The sequence below is a fragment of the Cervus elaphus genome, chromosome 4 (assembly GCF_910594005.1).
Source record: "Cervus elaphus chromosome 4, mCerEla1.1, whole genome shotgun sequence".
In the NCBI taxonomy this organism is placed as follows: domain Eukaryota; kingdom Metazoa; phylum Chordata; class Mammalia; order Artiodactyla; family Cervidae; genus Cervus; species Cervus elaphus.
The window spans coordinates 60,712,072-60,731,952 of NC_057818.1; the positions used below are offsets into that span (position 1 = coordinate 60,712,072).

At 41.0% G+C, this 19,881-nt stretch overlaps 2 protein-coding genes across 7 annotated transcripts in view; both read left to right on the forward strand.

Annotated features, from left to right (window-relative positions):
• LOC122689617 (zinc finger protein 665-like) overlaps positions 1-13,019 on the forward strand; it is a 53,482-nt gene extending 40,463 nt beyond the window's left edge. For 4 of the 6 annotated variants that reach the window (XM_043896248.1, XM_043896229.1, XM_043896234.1 and 1 more), the window contains 2 exons: positions 159-285; positions 7,864-13,019. In XM_043896248.1, the coding sequence (XP_043752183.1) occupies positions 252-285; positions 7,864-10,037 (2,208 nt within the window). In that variant the 5' untranslated portion in view covers positions 159-251 and the 3' untranslated portion in view covers positions 10,038-13,019. Of the gene's footprint in view, positions 1-158; positions 308-6,674; positions 6,749-7,863 lie in introns of those variants that run through there. The other 2 variants (XM_043896255.1, XM_043896251.1) reach the window with 2 other exon arrangements.
• LOC122689567 (zinc finger protein 665-like) overlaps positions 1-19,881 on the forward strand; it is a 119,986-nt gene that overhangs the window by 12,370 nt on the left and 87,735 nt on the right. The window lies entirely within an intron of this gene.

Below are 19,881 nucleotides of genomic sequence, written 5' to 3' on the forward strand. Positions count from 1 at the left end.
GTTAGAGAGCAACAATTTGCTCCACATAGATTTCCATGGATCTATCACAATATTACTTCAGCTGAATTGACCTTACCTACCTCACTTCTTCTCCTTTTTTGTGAAAATAAGAACGAACCCTGCTCAGGGCCCGTTGGTGAAATGTGTTTTCATTTCAGGCACAGTTGACCTTCAAGGATGTGTTCATAGATTTCACTCCTGAAGAGTGGGAGTGCCTGGACCCTGCCCAGAGGACCTTGTACAAGGACGTGATGGTGGAGACCCTCAGGAACCTGCTGTCTGTGGGTGAGGATCACTTCCCTCTGAAGTAGGGATCTATTTTGGGGTATCTCTGCATTTTCCCTTGCTCTTGACTGAGCTGAAAGCCTTGTTCACTCAGACATGTAAGGCTTCATGATTGGCATCGGGAATTCAAACTTGTCTTTCCTTCTGCCTGCCCACTGTGTGATACACAAGGAGTTTTTCCAGAGCTTGAGTGTTTATAGCGCTGATTTCAAACTTTGAAATATCCAGTTGCCTGTTTATACCCCTGTGTTCTTGGTTCACTAACTCTTGGAAAGGAACTAGATACCTGATACATACTATACTGTATATTATACTGTATATATACTGTTCCCTGTGCATTCAGAAGGAGGCAAATAGCAAAGTAATTGGTGAAATATTTTTCTGTCCATCTGTAATGTCCTCACTTCTTAACTGACAAAAGAGCTGGGATTTTCCACCTGCCATTGCAGTAGATACAGGTTCGATCCCTGGTCTGGAAGATCCCACATCACAGAGCAGCTAAGCCCGTGGACCAGAACTACTAAAGCAGCAGTTTAGAGTCTGGAAGCTGCGATTACTGAGCCCACATGGGACAACCACTGAAGCTCATGCACCCAGGAGAAGCCACAGCAAGTGAGGAGCACGAGCACTGCAACTGGAGCGTAACCACTACTTGCCCAACTTGGGGACAAGTCCAAGCAGCAGCGATCACTCACTCCAGCCAAAATAAATGAATAAACAAAATTATTAAAGATAGCAATTACATTTAATTTAAATAAAGAAAGTTTGGATTCTGGAAGAAGCCAAGTATATGACATTTCTTCTGAACAGGAATTTCTGATTCTGACCTGAATCATAACTCTATTTTTGTAGCACGAGGAAGATCCCTGGATTGTGGAGAATGAGGTGCTAATAGCAGAAAATTAGATGAGTGGGAAAGGATCAACAGTGTGATTTCAGGTCAGCTGTCACAAGGACAGAGAGGAAGCCACACCATTCATTGTGTTTGGAAAACTCTCGAAGTGTGAATGTTCTGTGAGAAAACAGATACTTAGTGTTTGTGAACTCTCTCAGGAGATTTTTCTCCTCCTCAACTTCCTGCTCTGTTCTTTGACATGTGAAATGTACATCACCCTCCAGTGGTGCTTTAGCGCCCACAGAGACAAAGGCAAGGCCTTTTTTTTTTTTTGGCTGCGCTGGGTCTGTTTCCTGTGTGGCCATTTCTCTATTTGAGACAAGTGGGAGCTGCTCTCTGCTTGCAGGGTGGATGGCTTCTCGTTGCGGTGGCTCCTTTTGTTGTGGAGCACCAGCTCTAGGCACACGGGCTTCAGTAGTTTCGCTCCACAGGCTCAGTATCTGTCCTTCATCAGCTTAGTTGCTCCTTGGCATGTGAGATCTTCCCAGAACAAGAATCGAACCCATGTCTCCTGCATCAGCAAGCTAACTTTTTACCATGTGGCCACCAGGGTGTTAGGGAAATTTAAAAAATAATCCTGTTTAGGTTTCAAGACAAAGCAGTGCATTCCTCTGTGCTTGCCTCCAACCTGCCTGGACACACCCTGACTGAGTACCCTGACTGCCTGCTGCGAGTGCAAGGCTTGCAGCACCATAGATAAGTTAGCACACAAATCTTGAGATTGTTCACCCTTGAGATTGTTCAAAGAGGCGCTGACCAACCCAGCCCCAGTCTTAGGAACATCCAGGTTTCGTAAGACAAAACAAACAGCATTAAGATGAAACCAGAGCTGCTGTTTGCTCACAGATTGGTGACATCAGTTTGCATCCTGGGATGATAAGCAGGAACCCTGAACTGCAATGTTAAAGCCCCACCCATGGAGTGGACATGCTGCCTGGGACCTTTACCCATTTGAGACTCCAGATGTGCTGTGTCCTGGGGCTTCCCAGGGCTGTTCCAGTCTGGATGTTGGTCAGAAGCCAATTCGGTGATGTATCCTCTGCTGTTTTTATTTCCTTGTCTTTTCAGTTCAGTTCAGTCACTCAGTCATGTCCAACTCTTTACAACCCCATCAACCCAAACTCGTCCATTGAGTTGGTGATTCCATCCAACCATCTCATCCTCTGTCCTCGCCTTCTCCTCATGCCCTCAATCTTTCCCAGCATCAGGGTCTTTTCAAATGAGTTAGTTGCTTCAGGTGGCCAAAGTACTGGAGCTTCAGCTTCAACATCAGTCCTTCCAATGAACACTCTGGACTGATCTCCTTTAGGATGGACTGGTTGGATTAGTATATTGAAAGTCAGCTAGATAATTCTCTAATAAACATTGGAATATTTATTTGTATAGAAAGAGTGGCTTGTTTTCTTAACAAATCCTTGGAACCTAAGATGAAAGTGAAAACTTTTGGCAAGGCATTAATTGGCACTGTGAGCAGGATTTGTGAGACAAAACGCCACTCTTTAAGAAACAAGAAATTGAGATTGATGACGTTTTTATTCCCAGATGGGAAGCTTCACCTTATTATTCATTAGCTAATACGTGGGACATCTTCTGTGGATTGTGTGAGAATTGGAACCGTAAGTTAAGCAGGGCTGAACCCTTAGAAGTTACTGAATGTTCGTGACTCTTGCCCCTTAAGAAAGGATAAGAATCTGCCCTGCTGGATGAGAGGCTGGATCCTTCTCTCTCCTACCATGAGGTACATAAAGCGAACTTCAAACTGTCTTAATGAAGTTACTGGAAAAATAATTATGCGATTAGTGAGGATGTTTGTCCATGTTACAGTGTCAGAATTATATTTTGGCTGATCAAACCCTCACTTTTTAGGTCGGCTCTCTATTGAGCCGGCCCACAGCTCCAATAGTGTCCCCCACTGCCCTTTCTGTCTCCATTCTCTGTCCTGTGTGTCCTTAAACCCCTCCCAACCCCTCTGTCTCCCTCTCCATGAGCTGGTCCCCTTCTAACTGCCCCTGTCTCTTGGGGGGAGGGTGAGCCCAGCTTCCCCCACTCTAGCAAGTTTTCTTTACCCCTTCAGATTCTTCTGAACAATCCAAGACCCCCATCTGCCCAGAGGGACAATCCAAGATTTTTATCAGCCCATCTGCCCTTGTTTTCACAGTCAATTTGAGCACTATTTGATCTGTATTTTAGCTACAAAGCTATGACTATAGAAAGGAAAGGTAACTTTTTTTACATAGGATAGCTGTGATGTTCTCTAGACTCTGGAGAAAACTGGTTAAAATGAATTTTTTTTTCTGTTTGAAAGTGCACAACCAGTTCTTTTTGCATATGGAGTTAAAAGCAACTAACTTGTTGAGACAGCTAGCCTAGGAAAACTTGAGTTAACCTTTCCCAGGCATCCCAGATGACTCTAATGGTACAGAACCTGCCTGCAAGTGTGGAAACGGTGGGTTTGATCCCTGGGTTAGGAAGATCCCCTGGAGGAGGGAATAGCCACCCACCAGAGTGTTTTTGCCTGGAGAGTCCCATGGAAAGAGCAGCCTGGCAGGATACAGTCCAGGGGATCGCAGATAGTTGGGCGCAACTGAGGCAGCTTAGCACAGCGCACAACCTTTACCAAGTCCTTGAAATACACAACCCGCTTTGCCTGAGGCCTCAACCTTGGGCAAACTAGAATCTCAAACCAAGGGGAAAGAAAAAGGTCAAAGAGACATTTTAAATCTCAAGCAGAAAACTATGTCTCTGTCTGTCCATCTGTGTGTCTGGATTTCTGCATGTCTCACTGTGTGTCTTTGTGTTTGGATAATATTGCTGAGGTCAGTTTGTAAGGGAGATCTAATTCACTTGGCTTTACAAAAGAAAAAGTAAGCACTTACAAATCAAACAGTTACGAGAAATTAAATGAATTTCAGATGCACATGAACTGGGAAATACTCAACATTAAATATCTAGTGAAAACATTTGTTTGCTCATCTAAGAAAGACATGAGTTGAGTCATCAAATTGTGTAATGCTTTTATTGTATTACACTGATTACTGAGAGTTCAATCCCTGTATCAGAAAGATCCCTGGAGAAGTAAATGGCAACCCACTTCAGTATTCTTGCCTGGAGAATCCCATGGACGGAGGAGCTGGCAGGCTACAGTCCATGGGTTTGCAAAGAGTCATACATGCCTGAAGCGACTTAGCACACACATAGGCACTGATTACTGATAATTTCCTCTCATAGAGAAACTAAAGAGATTTTGGATTATTAATGAATATGTTTGCTGCTACCCTGAGATGTTCTCCATAAGAAAGCAAGTGTTTTTAGAAGTTATCACTGGTATTTATGGTCACCAGTCCAAAAAATGCTAATATAAAGGACAGTTCATGGTTGCTTAAGGAAAGTAGGATCCGTGTTTTAGTAACAAAAGCTATGAGAAAGGAAATTGATTTGGAATGCTCAAAGAAGTGAGTGGGAGCGAGCGGAAGCTGGAAGCAAGTTCTTAATTTCCCAGATCGAGACTCCTAACCCCTGGACCACAGGAGCCAACATTTAGGGCTACGGGCCCTAGTCTGGCCTGCCTCGTCAAGAACAAATTCAGATGATGAGGCAGAAGATAAAGAGTAAAGAAAAAATTTATTGAAAGGAAAAGTACATGTGGCAAGGCACATGGGCAACCTCAGGGAGAGAGAGAGACGCCTTTGGGAAGTGTAAATTCTTTACAAAGGTGCAGTTTTCCGGGTCTTCATCTTCCCTCAGGCCAATCACCTTGTTTATTCGCCCTGGTTCATTAGTCTCAGGACCCTCCCTGGAGTGTGCATGCACACCTTAGCCAAGTTGGATCTCAAAGTAAAGGCTTCTGGGAGGAGCAAGACTCATTATGGCCTGGAATAATCCTGTGAGTTTTGGCTCCAAACAGCCTTTCTGGGCGTGTATAGTGTCTCCCTTAACAAACAGGGTTTTATCCTTTCTTTGTCCTTGCCATAATTATTCCCTGAGATTAGAGAATGACTGTCTATTTACCCTGTTTTTGTTGGGTGTAAATTCCTCAACTGGAGCCATGTATCTCAGGGAATGCAAAGGGGAAGATGACAACATTCAAGACATTTAACATGGAGGCCATCAGTCTCCTACCAAAAAATTGCATTTTTTTTAGGGAGAAAGAAAGTAGGTCTGACTTACAGGTGGCTGTTTCTAAATGAAGAAAATGATTTAATTAGAAAGAAAAAAGAGTTTTTGTTCTAAGTGGACCCCCAGGAAAAGAGGTCCCAAAAGGCAAAGTCTTTATATGATCTGTAACAATCTGTCATTTGACTCCTGTCAGTGTTGTTGCTTGACTTTGGGAAGCATGTGATGAGGTGTTTCAAAGGGATCTATTTCCTCTTTGTCCCCCTTCTGTGCTGGATTCCATCGGATGCCTTTTGGTCCATGTAGAACAGCGCTGACACCTCCAAAGTTTATTTTGGACCCAGCCTGGTTCTCTTCCTATTTGCTGCACTTGGGAGACCTCATTGGAAGAAGGGAAAAGACTGGCAGCTCTTCGATTGCATTTTGTGTCTCAGATCCTACACAGAGCTGCCTTCAACCTGTCTTCCTGTTCAGAGCCCTCAGCTCTTCCTGTTGTTACTTCTTTTGCCACATCCTTCAGGGGTGTGTGTAACAGGAATGTAGTTTGGATCTTCTGTGATTGTAACTCAGGAAACCTGTAAGGACAGTGGACATTGAGGTCCTCTCTTGGACAGGACCTGAATTGATGTGTTGTTGGTGCCTTGGAAACGATTTCCAGGAGTAAGACAGTTACACAGGTCAGTTCTTGCGTCTGATCTGTAGTTTCATTTTTACTCTCCTGGAGTTCACTGTAACTTTTTGTCCTCTGTTCTGCCCTGGTGGGCCCTGGTGGTTCAGAGCATGTATGCATCTGTAAGTCTCAGTTTCAGTCCTGCTTTTGCTCATTTACTTTCATGTTCCATGGAGCTGTGTTCAGGAACCCTGTGCATCCACTACCTTTATTTATAAAATTGAGGTAATTAGTGCTGTTAGGTGGCATAGAATGTTGCCTGTTTTACAGAAAAGGGCTGAAGTTACTGTTTGGGGGGTTTTTTTCCTGTGCCATGAGGCAGGTGGTATCTTAGTTCCCCATTCCTGGATGGAATCTGTGCCCCCTCCAGTGTATGTGCGTAGTCCTAATGACTGGACCACCAGGGAATTTGCCTCAAAGATTACTTTTGCTTAAAGAATATATTTACTTCCTGTCTTGCTTCTTGTGTCATCTCTTTGTCTACTTTGCATCTTGTGTGTTTTTATTTTACTTTTCATTTTTATGAGTGTTGTATCTGACTCTAGTTAATATGTTTTCAAATAATACTTATTTTTTTATAGCAATGTATTACATTAAAAAAACATTTTTTTTTTTTTGGTTGCACTGAGTCTTCGTTGCTTCAGGGGCTTTTCGCTACTTGTGGCAAGCAAAGGCGACTCTCTACTTGCAGTGCACGGGCTTCTCATTCTAATGCCTTGCTCAGTAGTTGTGACTCCTGAACTCTGGAACACGGAGTTGTGGCCTACAGGCTTAGCTCCTCCAAGGTATGTCGGAACTTCCCGGATGAGGGATGGAACCCTTGTGTGTTAATTAGCAGGTGGATTCCTTACCTCTGAGCCACAAAGAAGGCCCCAAAGCTTGTTCCTTGACATATATCTTGGAACCAACGAACTGAGTACGTTAAAGTTACTGTATAGATAGGGAATTGCTGTACTGAATGACTGTTCTTTAAGTAGAGAATGTTCTATTTGTTAATTTTTTGTTATTTAAATATGGTGGTCTATATGTATTACACAATGTAACTGACATGAACCACTTGTTAAAGTCATAAAATGCCCATACATCTATCTACTGATAGATTTATAAGAGGTATTTAGACATGTTTTCTTTTTTTTTTTTTTACATTATTGTAGGGAATACCCTGAACAGTTGTCAGCTGCCATTTATGTTTTCCATTATTCATTAAAGTGCTTCTTTTGGATTATTTACCATTACAGTTTATTACCTGTTAATGAATACTTGCTTAGTCGATCATTCTGTCTGACTCTTTGTGATCTCATGGACAGTAGCTTGCTAAGCTACTCATCCATGGAATTTTTTTTAAGGCAAGATAGCTCAGTGGGTGCCATTTCCTTCTTCAGGGGATCTTCCCCACCTAGGGATTGAAGCTCCCTCTCCTGTTGTCTCCTGCATTGGCAGGCTAATTCTTTACCACCAAGTCACCTATGTAGCCCTGTCTGTTCTTTACCAATTACTTATGTATAAGTGTGCATAACGTGTGTGCAATATACTATTTTTTCTTCTCAATTATGAGACAGCAGTATGTTTCCTACCAAGTAGAATGAGCTTAGAGGTCATGGTGCAAAAATACCCTTTTCTTTGAGAACTGACATGAGTTTGGATAAAATGAATATGTTCTGAGTGTATCTTTGAAGCTAGGCTACCCTAAAACTAGTTTGGATCACATGTGATTGCTCTTTCGTTTTTAAAGAGTTCTATTTGTTGAGCATTTCAAATATTTTTAAGAGCATTGTTGGGAAGATGCATAATTCTGTTCAGGATGGGTATGACTTTTGGTATAATACCATGTATTCAGCATGAGACAATTTATTTATGCATTGTAATTCATAGAATACATATGGTGTTTTATATCTTGTAGATGTGTCTCAAATACATATGATCAAGAAATTACAGGCAAAAGGAAACAGTGGTAAAGAAGAAATTTTTCAAAGAGTGGTGTTTGGAAGATCCAAAAGTTGTGAAATCAAAGATTTTTTCCTCAGGAAGATACAAGAAAATATGCATGATTTTGAGTCTCTGTGGACAGATGATGAAAGAAATGACAGAGAAATGTCTATATCCCACAGCAAAAATCTCACCAATAGAAGAGATCATGATAGTAGAAGTGATGCAGGAAATAAGCCTGTTGAAAGGCATAGATCAAGCTTTCAAGATCAGTTGCAGATACTTGAATCTGTAGGGACAGTTTCTGAATGTCATCAGGTTGTGGCAAATATCAACAGTAGCACCTTAGGTTTACCACCTCAGAGAACTCGTAGTGTCCGTAAAGGCAATTCTCATAAACGTGAGAGTGCTGTTATGCATCCCTCAGAACTAGGACCAGACCAGAAAGCACACAAGAAAAAAACTTATAGTTGTAATAAGTGTAACATGACTTTTCTTCAGGACTCAGAACTCACTAGACATCAAAGGATCCATACAGGAAGAAAAGCATATAAATGTAACATATGTTGTAAGGCTTTTAATGATAAATCGACCCTTGTAGTTCATCAGAGAAATCATACTGGAGAGAAACCATATAAATGTGATGTATGTGGCCACTGCTTTAAACAGCATACACACCTTCAACATCATCGGCGAGTTCATACTGGAGAGAAACCATATAAATGTGATGTGTGTGGAAAGGCCTTTAGTCGAAAAGCAAGGCGTACAGTTCATCAGACCCTTCATACTGGAGAGAAACCGTATACATGTGAAGTATGTGGCCGTGGCTATACTCGAAAGTCACACCTTGGAATTCATTGGAGAGTTCATACCGGAGAGAAACCATATAAATGTGATGTATGTGGCAAGGCCTTTAGTGTAAATGCAAGGCTTATAGTTCATCGGAGAGTTCATACTGGAGAGAAACCATATAAATGTGATGTGTGTGGCAAGGCCTTTAGTGTAAATGCAAGGCTTGTAGTTCATCAGAGAGTTCATACTGGAGAGAAACCATATAAATGTGATGTGTGTGGAAAGGCCTTTACTCGCAAGGAAAGCCATGCACTTCATCAGATCCTTCATACTGGAGAGAAACCATATACATGTGAAGTATGTGGCCGTGGCTATACTCAGAAGTCAATATTTTTAATTCATTCGAGAATGCATACCGAAGAGAAACCATATAAATGTGATGTGTGTGGCAAGGCCTTTAGTGTAAATTCAAGGCTTGTAGTTCATCAGAGAGTACATACTGGAGAGAAACCATATAAATGTGATGTGTGTGGAAAGGCCTTTAGTCGAAAAGCAAGGCGTACAGTTCATCAGACCCTTCATACTGGAGCAAAACCATATACATGTGAAGTATGTGGCCGTGGCTATACTCGAAAGTCAATACTTGTAATTCATTGGAGAATGCATACCGGAGAGAAACCATATAAATGTGATCTGTGTGGCAAGGCCTTTACTCTAAATTCAAGGCTTGTAGTTCATCGGAGAGTACATACTGGAGAGAAACCATATAAATGTGATGTGTGTGGAAAGGCCTTTAGTCAAAAAGCAAGATGTGCAGTTCATCAGACCCTTCATACTGGAGAGAAACCATATACATGTGAAGTATGTGGCCGTGGCTATACTCAAAAGTCAAAACTTGTAATTCATTGGAGAATTCATAGCGGAGAGAAACCGTATAAATGTGATGTATGTGGCAAGGCCTTTAGTGTAAAGGCAAGGCTTGTACTTCATCAGAGAGTTCATACTGGAGAGAAACCATATAAATGTGATGTGTGTGGCAAGGCCTTTAGTGTAAATGCAAGGCTTGTAGTTCATCAGAGAGTTCATACTGGAGAGAAACCATATAAATGTGATATGTGTGGAAAGGCTTTTAGTCGAAATTCAGGCCTTGTAGTTCATCAGAGAGTTCATACTGGAGAGAAACTGTGTAAATGTGATGTATGTGGACAGGCCTTTCGTCGAAATTCAATCCTTGTAATTCATCGGAGAATTCATACTGGAGAGAAACCTTACAAATATAACAATTGGGACAAACATTTTAGTGCACAGTCATCCTTATATTGCCATCAGGCAGTTCATACAGGAGGAAAAGTGTAGAAATGTAATTTATGTGGCAAAGTCTTCAGTTCCAGGTCTTTGCAGTTCATTGGAAACATATTGGGGAGAAACCATATAAATAATGAGCTATGTGGCAAGGCCTTGAGTCAAACGGCAAACCTTGCGTTTCATCAGAGAATTCCTACTGGATAGAAACCATGTAAATGTGATCTCAGTGGCAAGGCCTTTAAATGCAAACCTTGCAGTTCATTGGAGAATTCATACTGGAGAGAAACCTTACAAATGTAACCATTCTGACAGATGTTTTACTGCACAGCTAGCCTCACCATTGTGCAGTTCAAACAGGAGGGACAGCATAGAAATGTGATGTATATGGACAGTGCTCGAAATGACCATCTAAGAAATCAGATAATTTATAGTGGAGAAAAATGTTACAAAGACAACAATCATGAGAAACATTTTAGTGCAGATGTAATGAGTGTAGCAAAGCCTTTAGTCAGAGTTCAGGCCTTATAATTAAAGAATTCATACTGTATAGAAACCATACAAATGAAAGAAATCTGGTATAGCTTCTAGTGCATGTTCAACCTCAACTGACCGTTGGGCAGTTCATACACGAGGGAAGCCACATAAATGGAATTTATATGACAAACCCTTCAGTCATAAAATATATCAACTTTTTGACCCTCAGAAAAGTCAAACTAGAGGAAACCTCCTGAATGTGGTAGGTGGGACAGAGCTTTGGTTCTGTGTTCAGACATAACTAACCATCATGTAATTAATTCTGAATGGAAATCTAACCCACTTAGTGCATGAGGTAAGTCTTTTGGAAGGCATTCAGTTATTTACAGAACATGAGAAAATTCATACTGGTGAGAATTCATACATTTATAGCACAGTCTGTCCCTCCAATCTTAACATTAAGATTGGAGGAAATCATGTAAATATAATGTGTGTGGCCAGGGCTTCAATAACAGGTCTCATCTTTCCCATCAGCAGAGAATTCATAATGCAGAGACACAAATGTAAGAGTGTGGCAAATCCTTCAGGTGGCATTCAGGCCTCAAAAGACATCAGGTGATGGACTGGAGAGACCATCCAAATGCAATCAGTGTGTCCAGGCTTTTGTCAGGTGTTTACACCTTAGGCTTCTTGAGAATATTCACACTGGATAGAAATTATGTCAATGTAATGAGTGTGTCAGGGCTTTTAGACAATAATCCTAAGTCAGGATTCAGTAAAGAAGTCATTCTGGAGAGAAAGCTTACAAGTGACATGAGTGTGTAAAACTTTACTTGGGGCTCACATTGCACCAGCCATCAGATGATCCATACTAGAGAGAACCTTACCAGTGTACAGAGTATGGCAAGAACTTTAGGTACTGCTTTAAACACAGTATTCACAAAATACTTAATACTTTGGCAGTTTTATACTTTACTTTATGCTTTATGGATGTTTTCACAATTACTGCTCTTTAGGTGTGTAAGAATACATATCCTGGGGTTAAACCACACAAATATAATATTTATGGGAAGGATTTTACCAAACATCCAAGTTCGGGAACATTCTGGAGCAATGCTCAGATGCAATGGGAGTGGGAAAATTTTCACTTTGAGTTGTCTTAGACAAGACTCCATAGTGAAGAGGAGTCTTGGAAACGGACAGGCAAGGGCTTTCTGGAGGGTTCAGAGTACACTAGACTTCAGAATATATATTTCTGAGAAACCACACAAAAGTAATGTACGCACTGAAGCTTTAACTCAAAGATCAAAACTGTGGAACGTGAAAGGAGAGCAAACTTAGACAGGTAATGAATATTGTGTAGTCTGTTCCATAAAGAAGTGATTCATGTGTGTCAGAAACTGTACACTATACCGAATTTGAAAACATGTTTAAGAAAACAATATTTCCTCAAGATTCCTCCCCCAAAATTCATATTGGAGAGAATCCTTATAATTGTAATGAATTTGGCCAACTTTTGTGACAGTTCTAACAACAGATCACAGAAGAGAGAATTCATTTGAGGAATAAATAAATCAGTTCTCAAGCACTAACGTACGATATAACTGCAGAATAATTAAGTATGTTGAAACTTAATCACATGTGTGGAAATGGCCCATTATCTTCAGTGTGTGTTTAATTACTTGAATTTTCTTGAGAATGTCACATTATTGTTTATGACATTTCATGAAAGTTTTAAATTCTTATAGCTTTCTTAGAGACTTTCATGATGGTCTCTGCAAAGAAATCAGTAAGATGAAGGGGCTGACTTCATTAGGTGTGGTTCATTTATATCTATCCTGGTAAAACAGGGACACTGAGATATATTCAATGGTGTGTGAATTAGGATCGGCGAGGGACAGAGAACCATGTAAAACCATGACATGACTCAGCATGCTCTTTATGTTCAGGGCGCCCTTCTGTACACAGGTCACCGTGGTTAAAGGACTGAATGCTCTACCATCTGACCATGACAAGAGCAGGCTGGACATTGAGGGGCTTGGGCTTTTCATGGGAGGTGGGTTGACAGGTTACTGGGGACTGATTGTGTGGGAGAAATAGTACCAGGGAAATGGTGGTCCTTTACTCAGAATGTATCATAAGTCTTGAGCGCTAACAAAGTTTGTATCATTGTTTCCATAACTCGGAGTGATCATGTTTCTTCCAACAACACAGCTTTAATCCACCTCAGTCCTTCGTAACAGAAACCAGCAATGCCCCAAAGACTCTCAAGGTTGAAAGAATCTCTAAGAGTTTCTTTACATGGTGAAATCAAATAGATAATTTTGGGATTATATGCTAACAATACACACTTCAGTTATTCTCTCCACACTTTGTGCATAGCAGAGCAATTATAGATTCTGGCCCTGTAAAACATACCCCCCGTTTGTATGTGCACTATATGATATTTCCCAATTTTATCTTTTGTGCCCAAATTAAAAGTATGTGCCTGATTTACATGAAGTGAGAATAGGAATAAAAGTCATACAAAAATTAGGAAATAAAAAACTTTGGAAATAAGGGTAAAAGTGACTTGTCTTTTGGAGCTCGGAGCATTCTGGAAAAAAATTTTTTTTTTTTTTGCTTATTTATTCTTGGCTGAATAATTGTGGCTCATGGGGTCAGGAGCTCAACAGCATATGGGAATTTCCCAGACCAGGAATTATCAGTCCCTTGTCTACTGCATTAGTGGGCGAATTCCTTACTGCTGAGCCACCACGGAAGCCCTGGAAATAATTTAGAAAGCACACTATATGATGGGAACTTTTTTTGTTTGCTAAACTAGACATTTCACATATTCAGTCCCCAACATTTCGGTTCTTGTTACTTTGCAGTCCCCCACTGGAACAAGATGGCACCAAATAAAATCTAAAAATGTCAGTAGTCAAACATCAAAAAAACACTGTGAGACTGTTTAACAAAACACTGAATGTTCTCACGTGCTTTGAATTTATTACATTCCTTTTCCTGCTGTACACATATTTTCTATTGTATATGGTGTTGAAGATGGTATAAATTATTATTAATCTATTTTTAGACATAAATTGCTATTTACTGTCCATTGCCTGTGACATTTTTACACTAGCCTAAGAACATTAGGAACATTAATGTTTGGAAATATTTATTAGGTAATAAATAGAAGTTCAGAGGATATTAAATTCTTGATGTCACATTATAGAATTAAGTAATATGCTCCATTGTTCATATTCTTAGATGTATTTAAAAATAATTTTTTTTTTTTTGCAATATTGTGATGTTTTTTGCTCTGCATCGACACAAATTGGCCATAGACATACGTATGTCCCCTCCTTTCTGAACCCACCTCCCTCCCCCCCCATATGTCCAGGTCTTCACAGAGCACTGGCTCTGTCTGGGTGCCCTGCTTCATACATCAAACTTCCACTGGCTCTCTGTTTTACAAATGGCAATATATGTTTCAGTGCTATTGTTTCAAATCACACTACCCTATTTGTTTTTTCAATAGTTTTTCCTTAGCATAATTTTTTCTGTCTGCATTTTGTGACCAAGATTTAATGTTTACGTTTCTTCCCTACCTTACTCTTAACAAATCCACGTCAGTGGGTTGTTCTGAGACTTTTAGAACATGAAAATGCACATGCATAAGACAGTGATGGGACATAGTAGGTACCCTATAACTATGAAGACATAATTCGTTTAGGACTTGAGTTAATACACAGAAATATTTACAAATAGTGCATAGTTGATAATTGTGAAAATAAATTCTAATGTCTTCTGAAAACATATTTTACATTCTGCTTTGTTGTCCACATGTGACAGTGCTTCCAGACAACAAAGAAAAGAGAAAAATAGATTACAATTTTTAAAGTAAATTGCCTCAGTTCAGTTCAGTCGCTCAGTCGTGTCCGACTCCTTGTGACCCCATGAATCGCAGCACGGCAGGCCTCCCTGTCCATCACCAACTCCCAGAGTTTACTCAAACTCATGTCCATCGAGTCAGTAATGCCATCCAGCCGTCTCATCCTCTGTCGCCCCCTTCTCCTTCCCCCAATCCCTCCCAGCATCAGGGCCTTTTCCATGAGTCAACTCTTCGCCTGAGGTGGCCAAAGTACTGGAGTTTCAGCTTCAGCATCAGTCCTTCCAATGAACACCCAGGGCTGATCTCCTTTAGGATGGACTGGTTGGATCTCCTTGCAGTCCAAGGGACTCTCAAGAGTCTTCTCCAACACCACAGTTCAAAGGCATCAATTTTTCGGCGTTCAACTTTCTTTACAGTCCAACTTTCACATCCATACATGACCACTGGAAAAACCATAGCCTTGACCAGACGGACCTTTGTTGGCAATGTAATAATGTCTCTGCTCTTTAATATGCTATCTAGGTTGGTCTTAACTTTCCTTCCAAGGAGTAAGCGTCTTTTAATTTCATGGCTGCAGTCACCATCCGCAGTGATTTTGGAGCCCAAAAAAATGAAGTCTGACACTGTTTCCACTGTCTCCCCATCTATTTCCCATGAGGTGATGGGACCAGATGCCATGATCTTAGTTTTCTGAATGTTGAGCTTTAAGCCAACTTTTTCACTCTCCTCTTTCACTTTCATCAAGAGGCTTTTTAGTTCCTCTTCACTCTCTGCTATAAGGGTGGTGTCATCTGCATATCTCAGGTTATTGATATTTCTCCCGGCAATCTTGATTCCAGCTTGTGCTTCTTCCAGTCCACCGTTTCTCATGATGTACTCTGCGTATAAGTTAAATAAGCAGGGTGACAATATACAGCCTTGACGTACTCCTTTTCCTATTTGGAACCAGTCTGTTGTTCCATGTCCAGTTCTAGCTGTTGCTTCCTGGCCTGCATATAGGTTTCTCAAGAGGCACTCAGGTGGTCTGGTATTCCCATCTCTTTCAAAATTTTCCAGTTTATTGTGATCCACACAGTCGAAGGTTTTTGCGTAGTCAATAAAGCAGAAATAGATATTTTTCTGGAACTCTCTTGCTTTTTTGATGATCCAGCAGATATTGGCAGTTTGATCTCTGGTTCCTTGGCCTTTTCTAAAACCAGCTTGAACATCTGGAAGTTCTCGGTTCACATATTGCTGAAGCCTGGCTTGGAGAATTTTGAGGATTACTTTACTAGCGTGTGAAATGAGTGCAATTGTGCGGTAGTTTGAGCATTCTTTGGCATTGCCTTTCGTAGGGATTGGAATGAAAACGGACCTTTTCCAGTCCTGTGGCCACTGGTGAATTTTCCAAATTTGCTGGCATATTGAGGCAGCACTTTAACAGCATGATCTTTCAGGATTTGAAATAGCTCAACTGGAATTCCATCACATCCACTAGCTTTGTTCGTAGTGATGCTTTCTAAGGCCCACTTGACTTCACATTCCAGGATGTCTGGCTCTAGGTGAGTGATCACACCATTGTGATTATCTGGGTCGTGAAGATCTTTTTTGTACAGTTCTATGTATTCTTGCCACGTCTTCTTAATATCTTCTGCTTCTGTTAGGTCAATACCATTTCGGTCCTTTATCGAACCCATCTTTGCTTGAAATGTTCCCTTGATATCTCTAATTTTCTTGAAGAGATCTCTAGTCTTTCCCATTCTGTTGTTTTCCTCTATTTCATCGCATTGATCACTAAGGAAGGCTTTCTTATCTCTCCTGGCTATTCTTTGGAACTCTGCATTCAAATGGGAATATCTTTCGTTTTCTCCTTTGCTTTTCGCTTCGCTTCTTTTCACAGCTATTTGTAAGGCGTCCTCAGACAACCATTTTCCCCTTTTGCATTTCTTTTCCTTGGGGATGGTCTTGATCCCTGTCTCCTGTACAATGTCACGAACCTCCGTCCATAGTTCATCAGGCTCTCTGTCTATCAGAGCAAGTCCCTTAAATCTATTTGTCACTTCCACTGTGTAGTCATAAGGAATTTGATTTAGGTGATACCTGAATCGTCTAGTGGTTTTCCCTACTTTCTTCAGTTTAAGTCTTAATTTGGCAATAAGGAGTTCACGATCTGAGCCACAGTTGCCTAATTACCCTCAAATGGTCATACAGTAATTTGACGTTCCATTACATTGGGCTTCCCTGGTAGCTCAGATAGTAAAGCGTCTGCCCGCAATGCGGGAGACCTGGGTTCGATTCCTGGATCAGGAATATCCCCCGGAGACGGAAATGGCAACCGACTCCAGTACTCTTGCCTGGAAATTTCCATAGATGGAGGAGCTTGGTAGGCTACAGTCCATGGATCACAAAGAGTTGGACACAACTGAGCAACTTCACTGGCACTGGTACATCATTGAGAAGTAGTGACAACTATGTATTATTATATAGTTATATAACTATACTATATATAATTATTGTATATATTATTATACAAGTTTTTCTCAAGTATTTGAAGCTATGTCATCACAAGCATGAAACAAACACTTTTTATAAAGAAGAATGTAGTTCTCATTAAAGGAGACTTTTTTCTAATAATTTTTTAAATATAACTCATTCAATTCGCTCTATGCCTGATACTAACATAACATTGTGAACCTACTCTACTCCTTTCAAATTTTAATAAAAGAGCAAAGACGAGGCGGGGTGAGGTGGATTTATACTGGGGGATGAGGTGGGTATGGGTGTAGGGTACTGCTGGGTCCCAAGAGGATTCAGATCTTTTAAGGGGTCGGGATAAATGACAATCGAGGTACTCAGCCACACATATGCATGTATCCATTCTCCCCCAAACTCCTGTCCCATCCAGGCTGCCACATAACATTGAGCAGACCTCCCTGTGCTATACTGTCAGACGTTTCTGTTTTGTAAATGAGTTCATTGGTATCTTTTTTCAGATTCCAAATATAAGTGATGTCTAATCTTTGTCTTTCTCTGACTTATTCACTTAGTATTGAAAGGTTGTTGCTGAGCCTTGAAAGACTCCGGGATTCTTGGCGTCCGGAGGAGAGGAATTCAATCCGGGCCAATGATGAGGTTTGATCGCTCAGAGATTTTGTGTAATAAAGTTTTATTAAAGTATAAAAGACATAGATAAAATTTCTGACATAGACATCAGAAAGAGACAGGAACAGAGCCCCCCTGCTAGTCTTTAGGTGAATGTTATATAGCTACTGCTGCTGATGCTGCTGCTGCTAAGTCGCTTCAGTCGTGTCTGACTCTGTGCGACCCCATAGACGGCAGCCACCAGGCTCCGCTGTCCCTGGGATTCTCCAGGCAAGAACACTGGAGTGGGTTGCCATTTCTTTCTCCAATGAATGAAAGTGAAAAGTGAAAGTCAAGTCGCTCAGTCGTGTCCGACTCTTAGCAATCCCATGGACTGCAGCCCACCAGGCTCCTCCGTCCATGGGATTTTCCACGCAAGAGTACCACTACTAGCAGGCTGCTAATTGGAGAAAGGAAATGTCTCAAAACTTAGAGATTGGCACCAGGCCCCTCACCCACAACATGCATTTTGAGATAACATTGGCACAAGGTGAGTTGTCCCGGGCCTTAAAACGATTGACATGAATCTTGAAGAAAGGCAGGTTTCCAAGCAAATAAATAGTTTCATTAACATAGATTAGGAGAACAATTGTATGAGTAAAACATACTAGTTTGTTGAGCCATTATTGGTTCTGAGTCTTTTAAGCAAACCAACAATGAAGAAAGAGTCTAGGGTAAATACATAGTTCATTAACATAGCTTAATAAAAACATTTCCGTAAGAAAAACGCATTGGTTAGCTCAAGGTTTGGGAAAAGTTAAGTTCAGGTGGAACCAGGTGTCGTCATAGCAACACAGAATTTTAAGAGAAACCTCCTACACAAAATTTAAATTTTGAATAGAGACGGGAAGAATATCTGACACTTGTAATTTGTTTCCTCCTCCTGCCCTTAGAGAAAGATAAAAAACGTTGACACTTGCAGCCTATATCCTCCATTTGGAGACCCCTGACCTTCCTGCATGTTACCCTCTCAGTATGATAATTTCCAGGCCCATTCACTTTGGTGTTTAATTTTGTTTTCCCAACAATGGTGAGTATTTCTTGGATAATTCAGTTCAGTTTGTGTTTAGTACTTCATATGTGCTAAATCCTCAGTACATCTACTTTTGGAATTTTGTGAAGACTTTCCCCCAGGTGTCTGGGCCAAACCATTTTAAGGTAACATCACATCTGTCCACATCCGTGTGTACTGTTTGCATGCGCAACGTGGACAATTCACATGCTACTTTCTTTCTCAGGGCACAGAAAACAACTGCCTGCTTTTTCACTTTTTTAATGAAGAAAGGCTTATTCTCACCAGCTATTTCTTCACTAGAGCACAGCTGGTAAAAGAGATGAGGGGATAATTTAGTTACATCAGTATGATATTTCATTACTCTCTAATTATAAACATAATATCCAGGATGCTGTGCAAAGACTTTTTTCACCGTGATCACCAGAGAAATGGCAAAGTGGAAAAAAAAAATTTTCCTAGTATTGAGGCTGCAGAGCAGGGCCCTGTGGGGCTCCCAGGCACAGAAGGCTTTTTGGTTCCCATTTCTTATAGGCAGGACTGCAGTCTCCATGACCTTCTGTGAGTTCCAAAGGGCAGAACAGTTGCTAATCAAAGAAGGATGCTCACGCCGGGTCAATCGTGTCCAACCCTCTTGTGACCTAATGGACACAAAATGGGTTGCCATTTCTTCCCCCAGGGGATCTTCCCGACCCAGGAATCGAACCCAAGTCTCCTATACTGGCAGGTGGATTCTTTACCACTGCAGTGATTAGGAGACCAGACCACCTAAGACCCTGCACACAATTTAATCTTGTCACCAACCCCATCCTTTTTACAACTTTGTAGAGGAAAGAAGAAAACAAGACTGTTACTGCCTTGATCCTTAGCATATATCCCTAGCAGATGATATAACCTCTCCCTACTCACCAGGGAGGGGGCCTAAAGTATTCCCTTTTAGCCTCACACATATATAAAGCCACTCTTACTCCTCCGTAACTCTATCTCTGTGTTTGTATTTCAACTATTTTGGCTTGGCATTTGTGCACAGAGAGCCAAGACTTTGGCATTAGTATAACCTCTGGGTTCTGGTTCAACCCAGACCTCTGACTTGTTGATTGAGAGGAACGTCTTTCAACACATACTGATGTCTCTAAGATGTGACAGGACCAGACACAACACAGCCCAAAGGAACACGCAGGGCCCCTCACCGACGTTCTAAGGTACTACACCAAGGTTCTCAGGCCTTTGTTGTCGTTTTATTATTATTGGGTTAATATTCCTAAGGTTCCATTTTTTAACTATTACATGTGTATTTATCTTCTTTGACTTTTCTTGGTATTATTGTTGTAGTCACATGTTCCGAGAAACAAAGTGACTCAGAAGGACAATGCAGATAGTGGAGTGCAGTTTATTACACTGGCGGGGCCAAG